Here is a 19,586-nt window from a genome sequence, read left to right as displayed (position 1 = left end):
GTAAATGCAAAAGCATATTATTCGAACCAAACAAAGTCACAGCCCCTTTATCCACAAGTAAATCTAGACCAGCTTGCCGTTCAAGCTGATCAAATTGCAAGGTTGTCTTCTGACGTTCACTTCAGCAACCACACAGAAAAGGAAAGCAGATGTATTGCATATCTAGACCAACTGTAGCCCAAAATAAAATGAGAGTTGAGACGTTTAATTTTGTCCTGTAGACTAATGTTTAGGGAAAATGTTCCCGCTACGTCTCATTCATGCCTTCTCTCCCCGGTGCAGTCTATGCAGGCCAAGGCCTTCCCTGCCACCGCTGAGGAGGACAGTCCAGAGAGTGAAGGTGCAGACAGCAACCGTTTAAGTGGCAGTGTATCAAGCTTCCTGGCCAATGAGAAACTCATGTCTTTCGATAGCGCAAACAGTGACTCAACAGGTACCCCACCCAACTTAACATTTCTTTATTTTTTTTCTCTTTTTTTCCCAACCCATTTTCACTACTGAAAATAACTTTAATGCTAAATATGCTAAAGAATAAAATCTGCACAGCTACTAAATGACATGCCCTTCCAAAAATAATTCTTAAATCATACTTGACTGCAAGAATGAATGGAGAGTAGTAGTACTTTAAGCATGTAATCCAGTTGACCGTATTTTGAGAAGACAGATGTGGATAAAATGTGTATTGTTGAGAGGGCTAGGTTAAAGAACCTGGCTTAACTTACAGACGTTAACCTGGTTGTGTGCTTGGTCCACAGATGATGACCTTGATGTGAACAATCTGCCTCATGAGATGGAGCTGTACTCTAATAAGCTGCTCCCTCCTTCCATGCAGAGAGGAAGAGTGGAGGGCCAGGAGATTCCTGCTGCGGTAAGCCTATCTCTACTTTCCTCTCCCTTTCTTCTCTATATCCTTTTTCTCCATTCCGTTCATCACGTTCACTTTTTGGCACATAGACAGAGGCTATGTGTATGGCACATAGCCATGAACAGACAAATGACTACATTATTTACTCAGCGTTTACTCAAGTTGTTCCTTTTTTCTTAGAATGAGAAACTATGCTGATATTCTATCTTCATTTAATTGTAGGGACTACCATCAATCTTTGATGCTGCTGCCTCAAATCTAGGCTTTGCAGAACCAGAGAAGAACAGATACCAGTTCCTAAATGACTATGATCAGGTGATCAGACATACTTTTGAGGACATTCTGTTAATCCACGGTCATTCCCTAATGTTTCACTGTAACCTCACACCAATATAATTCTGTGTGTTGTCACTCCAGGAGGACTTCCAGATGCCCGATGTGCGGCTGGCTGCTACAGGCATGGACTCATGTCCTGCCAGTGACGAGGAGGACACTGAAGATGAACTGGAGGTAGCCAGGAGGAACAGCCAGGCTCCCAGGACCAGACTGCTGCTGCCAAGCACCTCCCGACAGCTGGTGGGAGTTTAGAAATATACTGTATGGTTGAATGGTATTATTTGCAGATGCAGATCGCATACGGTCACAGTCTGTTCTGTATACTTTTGCAGCATTTACAAAACTAGATCCTTACCCATCTCCTCACCCGTCCCTAAGGGATCTTTAGCTTGGACCGCTCACGCCTAGAGATTGTCTATTTATAAACTGGATAAATACCTGTATGCAGCCTTATATATGCCTTGATATTAATATGTCACCTTTGCAAAGAAATGGCAGTGCTGGGCAATACCAGATGTTAATGAGTGGGATTATTTCAGTTTTGGCAGCATGAAATCTTTCCCATGGTGTACAACTTGATGTATCTTTGTTGCACAGCATCAGAATACTTTTTCTGTATAGTAGGAGGTTTGACTGAAAATGTGCTCTCTAATGAAAAATCAGAGTACCGGTACTTCCAGGCCATTGGGAAATTGCAGTGGTCAGTAATGCAATTTAATTCGGTGTGGAACACTCGTTGGCAGTTGTGATCAATTTATATACTGTATGTTACGTTTTTTTTAGGGGGGTAACTCTAAATAATTGTATATGGTGTAGAAAGAAGATACAAGATTTATTGTGCCCTGCCTAGATTCGAGCATAAAGATGCAATAGATAGTGACGTTGTGAACAATGGGAAGTGTGTGTATCCTGTAATTTCATGGGGTCGCAGGGGGCAGGGTTGGCTGTTCAAGGCCCCCATGAATAGAAAGCACTCTGCATGACCGTGACATCATTGATGAATTCTTGGTGTCTTTATTCTAGCCTAGATTTAAAACCCACGATGTAACAAGTATATTCTAAATTCACTTTAGCCAGCAGGCAGACACAGTACATTGGTGGTATTGACATTCAATTTCACTCTTTGTTTGGAGCAGGTTGGGGAGAGTAACCGTCCCAGTTTCAGACCGGGATTGGAGGGAGGTAGTTCTGATGACGAGCCCTCTAGTGGCCGCGGAGGCCCATCTCAGACTGGGATTGAACACAGACGGTCTGCCGAGGGACAGGTCATCAACCCCCCTGTCACAGGTAAACGGGATACAGTCAAATAACGGCGTGGCTTGCCTGTGAGCTGATGCTTAATAATAATGTAGGCCCTATTGCTCAGGTGGTCATATTGATAGGGGTCCTACACCACCAAGAGTGGAATTTCCAGTCTGGATAAGTATGGAAATAAGTCCCACCCAGCATGTTCTGATATAACTTGACCAAATCAACACATTGCTTTAAAACAATGCGGAAATATCTCTGAATTGCTTATATAGTACATACCATCACAAATAACATTGATAAATGCTTGTCTGAACATTTAGTTACAAATTTTAGTTATTAGAAATGTTAAACTATTTGCACCAAGGGGCAAGGAATCGAACCAGGCACCATCTGTTTTTCAGACAGCCATTCAGCTTGCATTATACATTCAAAGGCAGAGATATATATGCGTGTGTGTCAGACATTAAATGAACACCAGTTCTAAAGCTGGCACTTGGTACATTTATTACGTTATTACGTTTATTATTTTTATGTGTGTTATGCTTTTCTCTGCTTGAAGCCTGTGAGACATGTCTTAGCGCTTTGCACCTGTTTGTGTTTTATTTGTCATTGTACAACATCAGGAGATGGAGGAGGCGGGGATGGGAGCAGTGGGAGTGAGGAGAGCGGGAACGACGGAGGGGTGTCAACCCTCCCTTACGCTCCAACTGCCCCTCAGTCCACCTATGATGTGCTGCGGGCGCTGGGGATTGTGGGTAGTAGTGGTGTTGGAGAAGATGAGGACGGTGATCTGAACACCCTGGCGGGACCTGGAAGAAATGGCTTCTCCAGACACACTGAGGTAGTGAAGAGATTCTCTAATCAACTCTAGTCACAGATGGCTAAATGTCCTTTTCATGTCTTATCCCTGGGCCGTGCATCTCCTGAAAATTGATACTTTATATGGTAGGGATGCTACGGTTCTCTGTATGATATTGAACAGTACAAAGGTTCAATTCAAATTTGCATTGCTACTTGACACACATTTCATACTACTGAATGGACACTGTTGTTGTTTTTTTGCCACTGGAGACTCCTCCCCATAAGTAAATGTAGTGTTTTTTTGGCTGAAAACAGCCGATCTACAAACATTACATTGTGTTGTGAGGTTGAAGTGATTTTATTTTTGTGGAGTAACACTGTCAGATTAATAAATGCTCATATCAATAGCCTACTGCATTTACGTGTAACCAAGGTGATGTCTGTTTTCTTTCTTGACCCCAGGGATATGACGGTGATGTAAAAAATTTGGGGGTTCTAGCAAGTTGGCTCTTGAGCCTTTTTGGGAATTGTAATTTTGTGTGTGTGTGTGTGTGTGTGTGTGTGTTGTTTCAGATGGGAGACCGTGTGGGTCCGGTGGGAACAGGAGAGGTCAGTTCCTCCCTTCCTCCTCCCTCTCATAGACTGTCACCAGTCAACTGGAGCATGGCCTTGGACAGGCAGGAGGTCCTGGTGGGTGCTGCTGTAAGGCAGGGCTATAACCTTGCCAGGGGGCACTCAACCTTTTCACCGCTTATATCACAATACTTAAGCAATGTTACACAAGAGGGTGTGTGCATTATTGTGGTTATTGGCACGCCAGCTTTGCTGCAGGAACAAGGCGACAGCCGAGTTCCGTAGGCAGGGCTGAAGCAAATAACTACTGGTCCTAATACTTACAAGAAAATCACTTAATCAGTCACAAGGTAATTTGGTGTATTAAAATATTTGCCTACCAGGATGCCATGGACAGTACACAGAGTGGACCTGCTTCAGAGGCAGCGTTGGATTCTATCTACCTGAGGAGTGGTGCAGGATACTGGAGATCTCAGGGCACAGCCAACGCAACAGTTAGCTACCTGCAGGGCACACAAAGTAGCTTCCACCTCTCCCAGGTACAATAAGAATAATTATCATAAAGCACATGGCAATGGAAATGTTTGCTATATCCCATCCATATGTATCCAGTCACTAAAAGGCAGTTTATATTGTGTAGATGCAGGCATACACTGCAATACGATTGTTGGCCACTAGAGAGCAGCAAGTTGTAACTTCATGCTTTTTAACCAAACTTGTGCATTTACCTGTGTACAACCAGGAAATACCAGAGGGATTCACTTTGTCTGTATGTCACAATTAACATACTTATCTCTGCAAGATGGCTTTATGTTTTTGGAACATCAAAGGAAGAAACTTTCAAATAAGAAAATGTATTGGAATCGACAGGCATATCAATTATAGGGTTACCACCAGGAAGCTGGACAAAATGGATGATTTGAGATGCACTACATTTCCAGAAAGAATCTACATCTAATCCTGTGTTTCATAACCTGAGAAGCCACTCGACAATTAATTTAAATATTTTGTATCTGTATGAACATGAATGAAAAATACTATTTGCAGTAAGGTTGTGTTAAGAACCCGATGCATTGGTGTCCTTAACCAGAGATATCTTTCCTGCGTAATTCAGTGGCGTTCTCAGGAACTATAACGCTCTCCAGACCTATATTTGGAACGATTGCTAGACGATGCAATGCTAGACGATGCAATGCTGATATTAGTTGAGGGGGGAGGTGTTAGTCTCTCTGCAGTCTGCATTAAGGACACACTTGCTATGTGCCTTTACACTGATTATGTTCGCTCCTGCTATCAATGTCCACATCATCAATGTCCACAGTATGGAGTATGGAGCATGCTGGGTGGGACATAATGTAACTTACTTGTAATGACCATTATTGCCATACTCGATTTTATGATGTTTAGATAATTTTACTTCAATGCTTTAAATTTTGTGCTAACTACCGTCCCTAAGGTGCAGCCCCCAGACTATGACGATGGCGATGGTGTTGATGAAGCTGACGGCTGCAGGCCTTCTCTAGGGTTCAGGGGGGGACCCTGCGGTGATGCCAGAGCAGCAGAGCCGCCAGACAGCGCCAGTGAGGAGGAGAACAACCTCCTCTCCACCTCCCTGGAGCCCAAATATTTCTCCCAGAGCTTCCACCAGGAACCAGAGGATTCTGATGATGGCTGGAACCACTGTCCAGAAAACCTGGAACAGGAGTTCCAGCAAGGTCAGAGTGATGTTTGGTTTTAAAAGTACTTTAAAAGGTTCAGTAGTAGTACTCGGAAAATCTTGTATCGCAATGGAAAAAGCCCCCACACACATTGTTCAATTAAACATTTATTATGACATGTGTGCTGCAAATACTGTAAGGTTAAACTTTTCCGTTGCTCTACTATATAGTACTCTATACTATAAGGTGAGCAGGAATAATACTTGTTGCGTTGAAGCAACTACACTAACACTATAGATGGGTTTTCAGGTCTACATTTGGTTTAAGTCATGATACAGGAATGTTGTCTACATGAGTGAAGTCACTGCATTGCTCTTCTCTTTAGGTGCCACTCAAAGTGTGGTGTACCAAAACGAAGAGGGAAACTGGGTGACAGACTTGGCCTACTACTCTTCCTTTCAGAAGGAATTGGATGGCAATGTACAAGAGGACGCTGGAAACCTTCAGAGCGAGGACTTTATTCCTGGCAGTAAGCACATATTATTATAACTAGACCAGGTCACCTGGTCGTGCCAGACCCGCAATGAAAACTAGTATGGCACTGAACTAACACATGAACACACAGGATTGTATAGGCTGAGCAGCTGGAAATGTTTGTGAGCTTGTAGATGGGCTGAGGAATTTATAGTGTCAGCAGCTCGTCAGCCAACTCAACTCAGCTGGTCCTGTACAGGTGACGGCACTCAAGGCAATCAGCCCAGCAAGGGAAGGGAGGGGCAGATGAGCAGGCACTCTGAGGAAAAGAGGGACAGGCACACTGAGGAAAAGAGGGACCGACAGACCGACCGACAGACCGACCGACAAAGCCTTATGTAGGCCGACCCCCTGGGTCTGGCAATTATTATTATATGTTTTACTATGAAGATTTACTGTAGCTAATTGCTTCTCTTATTTACAGGTAATGCCCTTGACAAGATCATTGAAGATCAAGAGATCTTTGATAAAGAGAACCAGTTCATGCAGGTTCGTTTGCCGTTTTTACTGGAACTCTTACACGCTTAATAAAAAAACATGCCCTGGATCTTGCAGTGTCTGGTGATGCTAACGTGTGACTTTTGACCCTTCAGGAGGAGCAGATAGAAGCAGCCAGTGGTAGTCCCACTCTAGGGGACACCTCCTGGAAGCTGCCCACCAACAGCCACGTCCTGATGAGGGCCTCCCAGGTGTCAACAGAGTTTGAAAGGGCGAACCAGAGCTATCTGCGTCTCTCCTTAGGGGAGTTCTTCGGACAGCGCTCTGAGGCCATGGGCTGTCTCGGGAATGGCAGTGATGAAGACGGGGTCAAAAGGGTCAGTTGAACACTCTTCTCCAGGTTGAAGCTGGAATAACAATTTGCTCTTTCTCAGTCCTCTCCCATAACACAAGTTGGCTGTCCATGGTTGTGGTTAGTCTAAAGAAAATGCAGGGACATTATCTAGATCTATATATCCATCTATAGATTGATCGTATCTGTTCGAGGCATCGTCTCGCATGAAATTTGTGTTGCCTGTGATCCTGGGTTATGTTGTGCAAAGTCTCAATTACTTAGTGACATTTGTGCCACTGCAAAATAGAAGTAATAATGTGCACAAAATAACTAAACATGTTTTCAAAGACCAATGCACGAAATGTCTATCTGTCCCATTTATGACCATTTACATCATCAGCATGATATCTGCAGTTTTTGAGGACACAAGGGATCCCCTTATCTCTAATTAGTTGATCGTTTATATTTAATGGGTACCGGACAATGGATGCTTAATCGAGTGGGCATTCGTTCCAAGTAGACCGGTGCCTGTTTCAGAGTAGTCCAGTGCGTATCCGTCTAGTGGTTGCACATGCATTCCCATATGTTAGACATTTGTCTAATGTCCGACATATAGCCAGACATTAAACAAAAAGTAATTTCACTCCCATATCGATACTACTATGGTGAAGCAGTAGGTGGAACATAGAGCAACACTGGAAGTCGTGACTGGCTACTGACAAGTATTCTCAAACGAATAAATATTCTACAATCAATAATGAGAAGTTTCTCTCTCATAATATAAAATAGATTGTGTTTCTGATAAATGGTTTCTTGAGTTTCTAACGCAGCCATGGTGCTGCAAGCAAGCATATGAAATGCACAGTGAATTATTGTGCTGTTTTGGAGAAGAAAATCAGTAATGATTGAGTCCTCAGGAATTTGTTGCCATGTGTTTGCTTTCTGTCTATTTTGAATATATCTTGAGCTAGTGTCATAAGTGGTTATGAAGAGGACAACTATGACATCAATTAAAATGTTCTTTATTTCTCCAGCCCTCCTTTGGATACATAATCACATCTCCAGAGAAAAGGGAACCATTTCCTCTCATCCGTCCATCAGAGTTATCTTCCAGAGACGCATCTATTCACAACAACACCTTTGAACTGGGTGAAGCAGACAAAACTCTGAAGCATGGTGTGTTAACAGTCTTTTGTTGTAGAAGTCATGATATCTCATAACTTTACAGTTGTGTTGTAGAAGTAACGATGCCTCAGATAACTTTACAGTTGTGTTGTAGAAGTAATGATGCCCCAGATTACTTTGCATGTGTGTTCTAGTTGTGAAAGTAATAATTTAGATGACTTAAGTTTTTCTTTAATACATAAAATAAAGACATCTGCTGGCATTTTGATGTTTACTAATTAAAATTCCCTTTTTCACAGAGGACCTGGATAAGACCATTGAAGCACAAGGGGATCGAATGTCACCCAAAGGTGATACTGATCCAGAACCTTGCGACAGAACGAAGGTACAAAGAGCTTGTTGACTTCCAGTAATGGACAATGGTGTGTTGAAACCCAGTTTCTAACCTACAGTACTATCCTTATTCCAACTTGTAGGACTGCTCAGAACCCAGTGTGCTGCCAGATGACCCTGGGGCCTCTAGCTCTGCTTCGACTAACCAGAGCTACGTCTCCCCCAACGATACCAACAGCAACCTGATGCTGAGTATTAGCACCATCGCCTCGGCTATTGCTGACGCCTCCATCAGCGCAGACCCGTCCCATCTGGCTGCCATGATCCTGGAACTGTCAAAGAGGAGCAGGGTCAATAATCCGTCCCAGTCCAAGCCTCCTGGACCTACTGTCACCATCACAGACCAAACCGCCCCGCTTAAAAACGTGAGTTATCGGATTCTTAAAGTAGAAACTAGTTGCCCACTTTAACATAGTTTTCAGACCATTAATATGAATATGGTCTTATGGCGTTTTAGCAGATGATCTACAACGTTGGTACTTGTCACAACTTTGTTATTCTCTTTGTATGGCATATTTTCAAAAATGAAAGCATTCATTGAGATTGAATATTCACCTGTCTATTTTACAGTCAGATTTAACATCTCTTAACTTACTTATTTGGCCCTTGGGTGACTGTACTATTGTTTCATATTTAAATTCCATACATTTGTATTATTATTTACTTAATTATTTTTAGCAAGACTGACATGAATTGAATAGAATAAGATCCATTTTGTTATTGATCTGTAAACTGCAACAGAGTTGACCCCCTAAAACAGACCATATGATGGAATTGTCCCTACTCTGTCCAATATCCAGACTTACTCTCAACTGGACCGGAGTTCCCTGTTGGACACGCTGCAGAGAAGCACATGTGCCGGCGAGCTCGGTTCCTTTGACATAGAGAAGTACCTGAGAATGGCTGATGTGTCTAGCAGTAGTAATAGTGGCGATGCATCCGTCGCACACACCACATTTGATCTAAGTAGCTGGGCTGACAACCTCAACAAGTCTCACAGGAGGTCTCAGGATGGACGCCTTGTTGCGGAGACTGGGAACACTGCTCAGCAAGCGGAAGATCATCTAAAACCAGGGCCCTCAAATAGGAAAGGTGAGGAGAGTGATGTCACAGGAGAGACAAAAGACATTAACTGCACTGCAACACAACAGTCAGGATCCAGTCCAAATGCATCGTCTTCAGGTAGTAAAAGTGAAAGGAGAAGCTCCATTCCTCGTCCTAAGGCGAGCTGTATACCAACACTAAGGTCCAGCTCGGCTAGAAGGTCTGTGGGCTCGGGGCAGCCCTCCATTGTTAAGTCTTCAGCAACTAAATGTGCCTCTGCAGCTGCTGCAAAAACTGCTGAAAGGAGCACCTCAAACAGGAACTCGATAGAAAACGGTGGCAAATTAGTATCCAACAACACACAGTATTCCTTACAGACTTTGCAGCATACAAAAGACAACCTTGTCATTTCTCCCAGTGAGCCGAGAACCTCTCCTAACATGAGGAAAGGGCAGCAGTTTGGCCTGCAGAGCCATAAAGCCACCTCTCCCCCTACCCAGAGGGAGAGGGTTACAGGCCAGCAGCAGAAAGACAATCCTAGCTGTACTCCAGAGAAGAAACATCCACTCAGGAGTGCTGTAGGTGTTCTGTCAGCACATAGCTCTGTGGAGAAACACGTTGGCTTCTCTTGCCAAACCCCTCAACCTCCTGCACATAATCAATTTGGTGAGTTGATTGCTGCCTTGCTTAACCTTTGAATGTTGGTAGAGACAACTAGAGACAACGTAACTTACCGTAGGAAATGACCAATTCTGAGAGGAACAGCTTATTGACTGTTTATTATCACTTGTCTTTGTCCCATAGAAGGGTTTAAGAGTTCCTCCGTGCCCTTTGGAGTTGGTATGGAGGAGACCCATTGTAACTTCAGACCGTCCACCTCTCCTCTGACCCACTCGTCTCCCAGTCAGACATCCTTCCCCAGTGCTGATGGGTACTGCATTCACATGTCTTACGTATATCTGTTCATTGTTGTTCCTTGTTTAAAATATCAAATCAAGAATTTGATCAAGATGTATAGTATTATTTTAGATGGCCTACTAATGAGTGTGCTTAATACAAATGTGTACTAGTTGCAAACCGAGTTGATGGAATATTGGTGGACAGAGTTAAATCATGTCCTTGTTATTTAAACAGAAACTGCAGATTTTTAACCTAAATCCCGTTGTTGTGAGAAATGCACAGAATACATTAGATATTGTTTTGCCACTATGTATATGACCTCACAATGGGTTAATTAAATACTGTTTCTGGTTCACTGTTTCTGGTTTTGAGCTAATGTGCAGTGCAACTGACTAGACCTGACTCAGGTTTCCATCAAGACTGTACTCTTGATCTGTGTCATTCCCTCCCTGTGTTGTGTTGTGTTGTGTTGTGTTGTGTTGTGTTGTGTTATCAGGACGGTGTCATCGCCCCCCTCCAGTGCAGGTGTGGCAGACGGACGCCAGGGCTGTGAGCTCTCCCCACAGTCCACCTGCTCTAGTGACAGTCCCAGTCTCAGCAGGCTCACATACATCTCAATGAATGACAGCACTGCTATACCCACACCGGAGAGGAAAAAGGTAGAATAATATGGGTGATAACATACCTGGAACATGCCCGAGTTGCGCAAAAGAAAAAAAAGAAATTGAAAATGTGTGCAAGTCTTTGAATATCTTTGATCTGACTTCTAAATCCTTCCTCTAAATCAGTGGTTCTCAAACATTTTCATGTCAAGGACCCCCAAAATTTACATTTATTTAGCTGCAGACCCACATCTCAAAATATGTTGTTCCAGGGACCCCCCAGAAGAAGAGATTTGAGTTACAAAGGTTTGCTTTGAAAAATATACAGTATATTGAAAGATTTGCACACATTTTCAAGATTTTTTAAAAGTAGCAGATCTACAAGCTCGCAGCACGCTGTGAGCTTGTATATCTGCTATTTTTCAATAGTTAAAGCATTCAATAATTCTAGGCCTAAACGGGTTAAAGTATCATTAAATATGACTAATAAACGAATTCCAGGAATGAGTATCAATATAAGTCTCCTTATGACCTGCTCACCTACAGCCATCGAGCATTAGGCATTGCCGTTGGCTGTCAGCCATCAGAAGAATGCTTCCTTTGAAAACACTGCCTGCATCGAGTTCAGGTTGCACTGCGTCAAAGCCAAGAGAGAAAAAATAACAGAGAAAATACTCAGAGTTTCTATTCTCAACAGTGTGCATTCTGTTTCACCCACACAGTTGATTGAAATAGACAAAGTTCGTATTCAATGTTTTTGCTCTGTTTAGCTAGGAGAGGGTAGAGACTAGAAACGGAGGCCAGAGAGAGGGCACACATGCAAGACATGACTAGAGCCGGATTAAAACTCTGGTCTTAGTGACTCAGAAGGATCATACCAATGATTGTAACCTACCAGATTGATACCAAATAAGGTAGCACTTTACAATAATGACCTGTTATAAATCATTTATAAACATTTATAAGCAGTTTATAGATGAGTAATAAACATGAACAAACTGTTTATTGACATTTGTAAATGTTTAACTAAACATTTATAACTGTTTTAAACATTAACATGTTATTAGTAAGGTATTAGTAAGTAGTAAATGAATAAACTATTTATATACATTTGTAAATGCTTACTAAATCATTTATAACCAATGCTAAAATTCACATCATGTGTAGGTAGGAATGCATTTACAAATGTCTGCTAAGGTGACCTCCATGTGTTGTTCATGTTTAATATACGCTTTGTAGATGTTATCAAGAGCCCTAATGTAAAGTGAAGGCTATTCATTGCGACCGTGAGGTCGCAAGTTACTATACAAACCTCCACCGGATGTCCGTCACGTCACGTCACGTCACGTCACGTCACGCCACACTTTTGGCCCTACTCTTATCTCTGGAACCGTTGCCCCTATCCATGCCAAACTTTGCACACACTCCTTGGCTGTCAAACCACAACCTCCACCCCTGATTTCTCACATGCCCCTCTTCTAGCGCCACCATGAGGTTGCTTATCTCCTTACTGGTTATTTATATCTGTCTGTTAATGTGGCCTCCTTGTTTGTTCATGGTTATGCTTTGTAAAACATTCCTTAAATATCTATAAATCAGTAGTAGATGTTATCAAGAGCCCTAATGTAAAGTGAAGACTATTCATTATTTACAACTGTCTGTTAATGTGGCCTCCATGTTTGTTCATGTTTAGCAGTTTGGCAAGTTTGGCATGGATAGGGGAAACGGTGCCGGATATAAGAGTAGGGCCAAAAGTGTGACGTGACGTGATGTGACGTGACGTGACGGACAGACTGACGGAGGGACTGACAGACAGCCGGGGGAGGTTTTCATAGTAACTTGCAACCTGATGGTCGCAATGAATAGTCTTCACTTTACATTAGGGCTCTTGATAACATCTACAAAGCGTATATTAAACATGAACAACACATGGAGGTCACCTTAACAGACATTTGTAAATGCATTCCTACCTACACATTATGTGAATTTTAGCATTGGTTATAAATTATTTAGTAAGCATTTACAAATGTATATAAATGGTTTATTCATGATTAGTTTACTACTTACTAATACCTTACTAATAACATGTTAATGATGTTTAAAACAGTTATAAATGTTTAGTTAAACATTTACAAATGTCAATAAACAGTTTGTTCATGTTTATTACTCATCTATAAACTGCTTATAAATGTTTATAAATGATTTATAACAGGTCATTATTGTAAAGTGCTACCGAAATATTTGATATTCTGCGGTAAAAACTTAGATGACTGGAAATACAAAAGGCAAACTTGGAGGCCATCATGTCTCCTTTAGCATTAAACGCTTTGGTGTTTGGTGGTCTAAACTGCATCACCACTCTGACACAATTTTAAATTAATTAAGCTTTTGTTGATCACCTCCATTTCCTTATTTTCTGCAGAGTAACTGCACCATGGAACTGAGCACCACTATCATCAGGGCTAGCCCAACCCCTCCAGTGGATCCAGAAGCACAATCACACCTGGATATCCTTGGTCCGTCCAAAAGCCTTGACCAGCTCCAGCCCCGCCAGTCTAAAAGTCTTGACCCTCTACCACCACACCAGTGTAAAAGCCCAGAACCCCTGCGCAGCGGCTCGGCTCTCAGTTGCAGTCGTAGCCAGAGTGAACGTACCTGCCACTGTAGTGGGAATAGCACCAGCAACCTCCAACAAGCGTGCGTTCACCACAAGCACCTCGTTGAGCCGGGCGTTCGGCAGCTGACTAAAGTCGACTCGGGCTACTCCAGTAATTTCAACATCCAGCAGCCTGGCAGCAGCGTAGCCCCTCAGAGTTCCCAGCAGTGGGGGGCTGCCGGCTCGATCTCAACCCAGGCGAGTGAAGTGTACCCTGGAGGAGGCTTTGGCATGCCTCCCTCCTACTCCTCTGAGGATCTGCGCTATGTGCCCATTCCTAGCTTTAAGCCCCAGGGTGCCAGCATGGTCGACCTGCCCCACCATGGAGCTGTGCAGTCCCTCCTCACAGGCCACTCTCTGTTCAGCTCCCAGCTGGCACAACAGTATTTGGGATCTGAAGCTCTGTTACATCCTGGGGCTTACCAAGTGGGAGCAACGGGGAACAGTCTCTTCAGTGTGCCCACTTCAGGCATGTCCACGTTCTGTTTCCAATCCATATGTGTCGCAAGTAAAATCTAATTGTTCTACCAGCAGTTGCACATGAGGGTGAATCTGCGTAACAAAAGTTATTGCTTTATATCTACTAAAGGCATGTGTTCCGGTGAACCTTCTCTGGGGCATCTGCGCAACACCTCTGGGCCAGGTGGGTACCACCAGCTCCATAGACCTCATCAGAGCCACCTGGATGTAGGCATGATGGGGAAACCTTACAGTCAGCATGGTGTCGGGCCATGGATGACAGGAGGTCTTGAAGAACTTAAAGGTAAGAATGGTCATGGTAATTAAATATAGCAAAATCAGAATAAGAACACAATTTTGTGAAGGTCTCGTCTGAAGTAGGAAAAGGTTTTACTTGTTTCACACTAAAAAAAAAAGAAAACACATCTGCCAAAAGGTTTAAGCATCCCAGTGTAATAATGGTCTTTTATATTCAATTAACTCTGAGTTGTCATTTCTAACCTTTTCTTATTACCTGTTGTCAGCTCTAAACTGTTCTCATGTCCTCAGGCCAGGTGGTTGTACCAGAAGAGCTACGCTTCCCTCATGCCTGCTGTGTAGGCATCGCCTCCCAGACCTCCCTGAGTCTTTTCAACCCCTCTGAGCGATGGCAGCAGGTCTCCATAACTGTCACTAGCCTGGCCATTGATGGAGAAAAGGTGAGCAGTCACAGGTGTTTTTAGTGTGTTTTAACTGTAAAAAATGACTTTATGCCACGTCAGACAACATTAGAAGAATTCTCATTTACATTGAAGCTTAAAATTAGAACGCATCTGGAGAATTCTCATTTAAATTTAAACTTGGAACGTAATGAAGATCTGGTTAATCATGATAACTCACTACTGTGTTAGGTTTTGATTAACAACATATCTTTGGTATAAATTAGGTGAATCTAATCTCTGGAAACTATTTTAGAAATTAAGCAATAATACAATCAAGGCTGTGATGATAAAGTATCATTATGCCACAGCAGGTGTTTTAAGTTACCACTTTTAATAATAACATCCATCTGTAGATAATAATAACATCCATCCGTAGATTATATTGCCATCAACATAAATCCATAGATATATTTCCAAGTAAGACTCCCTAAATCGGGAGATGAACGACCGCCAGGTCGCATACACAAACTTTAGAAGGCAATGGTAGCCAATCAGTAGGGAATATGGGACAGGTCCATGTTGATGACATGACTTTAGAGATACTGTGTACCGCTTTGCGTGATTTTAGGGCAAAAACTGTTGGAGCTATGTCCAAAAATGTGTTTTTCAAGAATCGGCCTCATGGTGGCGCTAGAAGAGGGCCATGTGAGAATTGAGGGTTGGCAGCCAAGGAGTGTGTGCGCAAAGTTTGGCATGGATAGGGGCAACGGTGGTGAGATATGAATAGGGGGAAAAGTGTGACAAACTCACAGACTGACTGACAGCCGGTGGAGGTTTTGATAGTAACTGCGACCTGACGGTCGCAATGAAGCTATACCATGGCCTTGTTCATTTTTGGTTAAATGGGAGGAGTTCTTTCAGTTTTCCTGAAGATTGAATACCGTAGTTTATTTTCTAAAGAAGATTTACTGTTTCCCACGTCTATGCAGTAAAACATTTCCCCCTCACTAGAATGGACTAAACTGCGTTTAGCTTCACCTTTCAAAATCTCACAAACATAATACATTGTCAACATTGACAAAAGGCATAGTAAACTCAAAATGGTGCAGAACGTTTTTGATTATTCAAACCTTTTTTGTTGAGAAATGTCCAAACCTTTATACTGAAACCCTTCCAATTTTTCAGTTCAGTGAACCAGAAAGTACTTGTAATGGAGATTCCTTCATTCAGAACTATCAACATTTTACTCTCTATGACCCAGCCTGCATCTGTTTTTAACTGGGCCTAGTCTCACTACTACCACTAAAACTGTTTATTGAGTTCAAACACAGAACATCAAGGCTGACAGTAAAGCGGTGACTCCCATGCCAATCCTCCAGGCAGGGGTGTTGCACCAAATTCTGGGCCCTGGGTACAAGGATTCACTGTGAGCCCCCCATGAATGTTCTTCATAGCGGGAGGGGGTTTAGCCCATTTAGACCGGGAACGCATTATTACGCATTATTTTGTGCTTTAACTATTGTACTGGTCCACCCCATTTGTGCTTTAACTAACTATTGAAAAATAGCAGCTATACAAGCTTGCAGCACGGCACAGAGTGCTGTGCTGTAAGCTTGTAGATCTGCTATTTTTTTTAAATATGGAAAATTTGTGCAAGTCTTCGAATATTTCAAATCCTTCTAAGATTTTTCGAAAAACCTATATTTCTGTCAGTGGTGCTCAAACTTTTTCATATGAAGGACCCCCAAAATTATATGTATTTGGCCACGGACCCCCCATCTCAAAATATTTAGTTCCAGGGAAACCCAGAATCAAAATTTGCGTTAGAAAAGTTTGCTTAAAAAATACATATATTCAAATATTTGCACACATTTTCATGACTTTTCAAAAATTGCAAATCTACAAGCGGCACTCGGCGCTGCGCTTTAAGCTTGTATATCAATGGCTAAAGTTTAAAATAATTAAGCCCCTCCACCTTGGGGCCCAAGTAAAGAGCCTCACAGACGAAACGCGATGTTTGATCCGATCAGATCTCGTGCCCGGGGGTTTATCGGTGTTCATTTCAAACGACAGTCTTGAATTCGGGCCCGGTATATCCCGCTGTGCCAAGTGAAATATCTCAGACCATTACAAATGAGACCGACGTCTCGCGATTCTAGCCACCCACGATCTCGGGGGGGTGGTGCCATGAGAGACACGACTAGATGGTTCTCAACCTGTGGATCGGGACCCACAGGGGTACAAGATGTACAGAAAGGGTTCCGATGAAACCATGTTTACATACATATATTCTAAGGAAATGGGTTGTGATTTTATAATATTAAAATGACGAAATTAAACAAATATATTCGCTATCTAACGTTCGCACATTGCTGACCATACTACTGTGTATAAGTGTATTTGCCCTTCAACTATAAAATATATATTGTTTTTTATGAGACATCCATTGTAATTAGGCTATGCTCCCAAATCCATTTTATTACCTTCTGTTCGCATATGCAATGAGTCCCGCAGTGCTGCCAATCTGTTGAAGGTTAAAATCATGGAGGTTTTTTAGCGAGGTGAAACGCCATCAAAAGCCACCTCGAAGATGCAGGTTGGAACGTCATTTATATGGAGCGTGTATCACATTATCTGCGGGGATGGGTGACATAAAGTAGCCTACTGGAAATGTGCATCAAATGACAGTGCCGTCGAGCGCTGATCAGCTGCTTTTTTTCCTTTTCTTTTTTTGCGCAGCCTCTTAACAATTAAGGCACGCATGGTGCTTTCTTCAGTGGCAGTGCTACTAATTAAATATTAAAACGGCGAAATTAAACAAATATATTCGCTATAGTCTATAATAAAGAGTCTCTCTCTCTCTCCCTCTCTCTCTCTGTCTGTGCGATATTTGTAGCTATGCAGTAGGCCTATTGATACTTTTACTTAAGTAAAGAATTGGAGTACTTTTTCCATCACTGCTCAAATTAACTGTTCATCAGCGTGAATGCTTTCAGGTGTGTATGTGTATCTGATCAATATAGGAAATTGCCCATTACATCCTGCATGACATCAAAGCGACATGTTGTGTGAAGTCTTGTGAGCATGAAAGAGTTTGAACTTGAACATGTAGTGCGCTACATCGTGAAAAAAGTATTAAGAGTAGACCTAGGCTAGGCCTATAAAAGCCTTTTAAAATGTTATATCTTGCTCAAATTAATCATTACATCATTGCGCGAAACTATAGCACACGCGAGCCCATGGCATCTCACCCCTGGTCAGATCAATAATTAGCGCATCAGTTCCAGGTGGTGGTCGCTGATACGGCGAAGCGCAAATCAGGCTTGTCACTCACACAACACAGCTGCTGACGGCACCGTGTTTTAGACTTTGGTTGGTGTTATTACTGTTATGTTGATATGATTGATCTGAACCAAGCTGGACCCAGTGGATTATGTAGTCTACATGGAAGCACGTTGGCTGTCTCAGCCTGTCTGTCACAGCAATGGATTAATTGGTAGAAGTTGGTGTTACATTCTTCTTTCGTGTATCATCGTCCTTTGCACACAAGTGATAACTGCGCCATCATGACAAAACATTATAAAAACAAAGGTAGGTTGGTAGGCTAGTCTTCTAGGTACTGTGCGCACACTGGCCGCTGCTCACTTTATAGATATTATAATTATATATTCAGTTATTTTTTTGGCAAGCGAGACGCGAGATGTGATGCGCATCCAGCAAGACACGGCTGAGAGTGTCGCATCTCCAATATCATTGATTTAATAAAATCCATTGCCTCATCCAAGCTTTCAACCAACTGTCCAAAAAGGAAAAGGCTTTTTGTGAGGTGATAGAACAGCATACACTGCCCTAGCCAAATCTGCGCAGCAAAAAAAAAAGAGAGGAAAAAGAACGCCCGTGTCCACTCCTAAAATGCATCAACCAGCATTTTAACGGCAACCAGCCAGACATTAAACAGACATGAGCTTAATCAGCTAATAGCAATTATGAATGTCCAAACCTCGCCGTTGTGGGCGTGCAGTCGCAGAAAAAAAAAAGTTTAACCTCTCGCTTTTTTTTTTTTTACTGTCCCACCACCTCATCCAAGCATATAGAATAGGGACAGGCCTAGGTTCCTCAATATCATTTAGCTGGGGACCCCCTGGAACTCATTTTAGGGAGAAAGTAAGCTAAAGTAAAAAGTAAGTAGGCTATAATAATAAAAGTGTAGCCTACACTCTGCGCACACTCTGCCTACACTCTGCGCAGCCTAAAAAAAGGGAGGAGCTGGCTTCATATCATCTGAATTCTGAAGCAATCCCGTGAGCTCATTCAGACGACAATAATTGTAAAGGATTCCTACCCGATGACCCGAGAATATCAAACTTTTTTGATATTATCGTGAGTGCTCCCGACGAGTCCCGAGGTCATAAAAAAGCTAATTAACATAATCCGATCGTGTCGGGGTACTGTTCAAGCCCAAGACCGATTCCGGGGCCGACCAAACGATTTTCCCGGGGGGTCCTCCCGAAATCTGATCGGGGATCCTCGGCCCCGGGATCGGCTCAATGTGAACGGGGCTTAAGGTAAGTAAATCCCCCCCCCCCCCCCCCCTTGTGACGCCCCTGAGTTCAAACACAGAACCTAAAGGCTGACTGTGAAGCGGTGCTGACTCCCATGCCAATCCCTCCAGGTGGACAGCTTGCCTTATCAGTGGCTGATGGTGAAGAACAAGACGATCATTGGCCCCAAGAGCACAGAGGAGCAGAAGGTGTTGTTCATACCGCCCCGGGCCGGGGTCTACCAATGTGTCCTCAGTGTCTCCTCCTGGCCCGCCTCAGCCGACTCAGAGGTTGCTGCGAGGGCTGAGGTCTTCGCCAAAAGGGTGGTGCTTGTTGCTGTGGCTGAGAACCCTGCACTAGAGGTGAGTGACCCGTGGCCCTTAGTTATTAAGCCCCTGTTGTGGTCTGGGATCACATCCCACTGGGACCTTCTGC

The 19,586-nt window shown here is 42.9% G+C and overlaps 1 protein-coding gene across 1 annotated transcript in view; it reads left to right on the top strand.

The window, feature by feature from the left end:
- Positions 1 to 19,586, top strand: part of cep192 (centrosomal protein 192) — a 47,171-nt gene that overhangs the window by 3,210 nt on the left and 24,375 nt on the right. The window contains exons 6-27 of the mRNA XM_080720389.1: positions 283 to 433; positions 756 to 868; positions 1,088 to 1,180; positions 1,283 to 1,441; positions 2,338 to 2,488; positions 3,076 to 3,293; positions 3,827 to 3,943; positions 4,210 to 4,365; positions 5,283 to 5,541; positions 5,870 to 6,013; positions 6,443 to 6,507; positions 6,612 to 6,833; positions 7,825 to 7,966; positions 8,215 to 8,300; positions 8,392 to 8,673; positions 9,109 to 10,018; positions 10,157 to 10,283; positions 10,749 to 10,911; positions 13,277 to 13,979; positions 14,100 to 14,273; positions 14,519 to 14,667; positions 19,283 to 19,513. Coding sequence (XP_080576515.1) covers positions 283 to 433; positions 756 to 868; positions 1,088 to 1,180; positions 1,283 to 1,441; positions 2,338 to 2,488; positions 3,076 to 3,293; positions 3,827 to 3,943; positions 4,210 to 4,365; positions 5,283 to 5,541; positions 5,870 to 6,013; positions 6,443 to 6,507; positions 6,612 to 6,833; positions 7,825 to 7,966; positions 8,215 to 8,300; positions 8,392 to 8,673; positions 9,109 to 10,018; positions 10,157 to 10,283; positions 10,749 to 10,911; positions 13,277 to 13,979; positions 14,100 to 14,273; positions 14,519 to 14,667; positions 19,283 to 19,513 — 4,815 coding nt within the window. The remainder of the gene's footprint in view (positions 1 to 282; positions 434 to 755; positions 869 to 1,087; positions 1,181 to 1,282; positions 1,442 to 2,337; positions 2,489 to 3,075; positions 3,294 to 3,826; positions 3,944 to 4,209; positions 4,366 to 5,282; positions 5,542 to 5,869; positions 6,014 to 6,442; positions 6,508 to 6,611; positions 6,834 to 7,824; positions 7,967 to 8,214; positions 8,301 to 8,391; positions 8,674 to 9,108; positions 10,019 to 10,156; positions 10,284 to 10,748; positions 10,912 to 13,276; positions 13,980 to 14,099; positions 14,274 to 14,518; positions 14,668 to 19,282; positions 19,514 to 19,586) is intronic.

Source organism: Nannobrachium achirus, assembly GCF_963921795.1.
Source record: "Nannobrachium achirus genome assembly, chromosome: 2".
Lineage (NCBI taxonomy): Eukaryota > Metazoa > Chordata > Actinopteri > Myctophiformes > Myctophidae > Nannobrachium > Nannobrachium achirus.
This window is presented reverse-complemented; position numbering and strand designations above follow the sequence as displayed.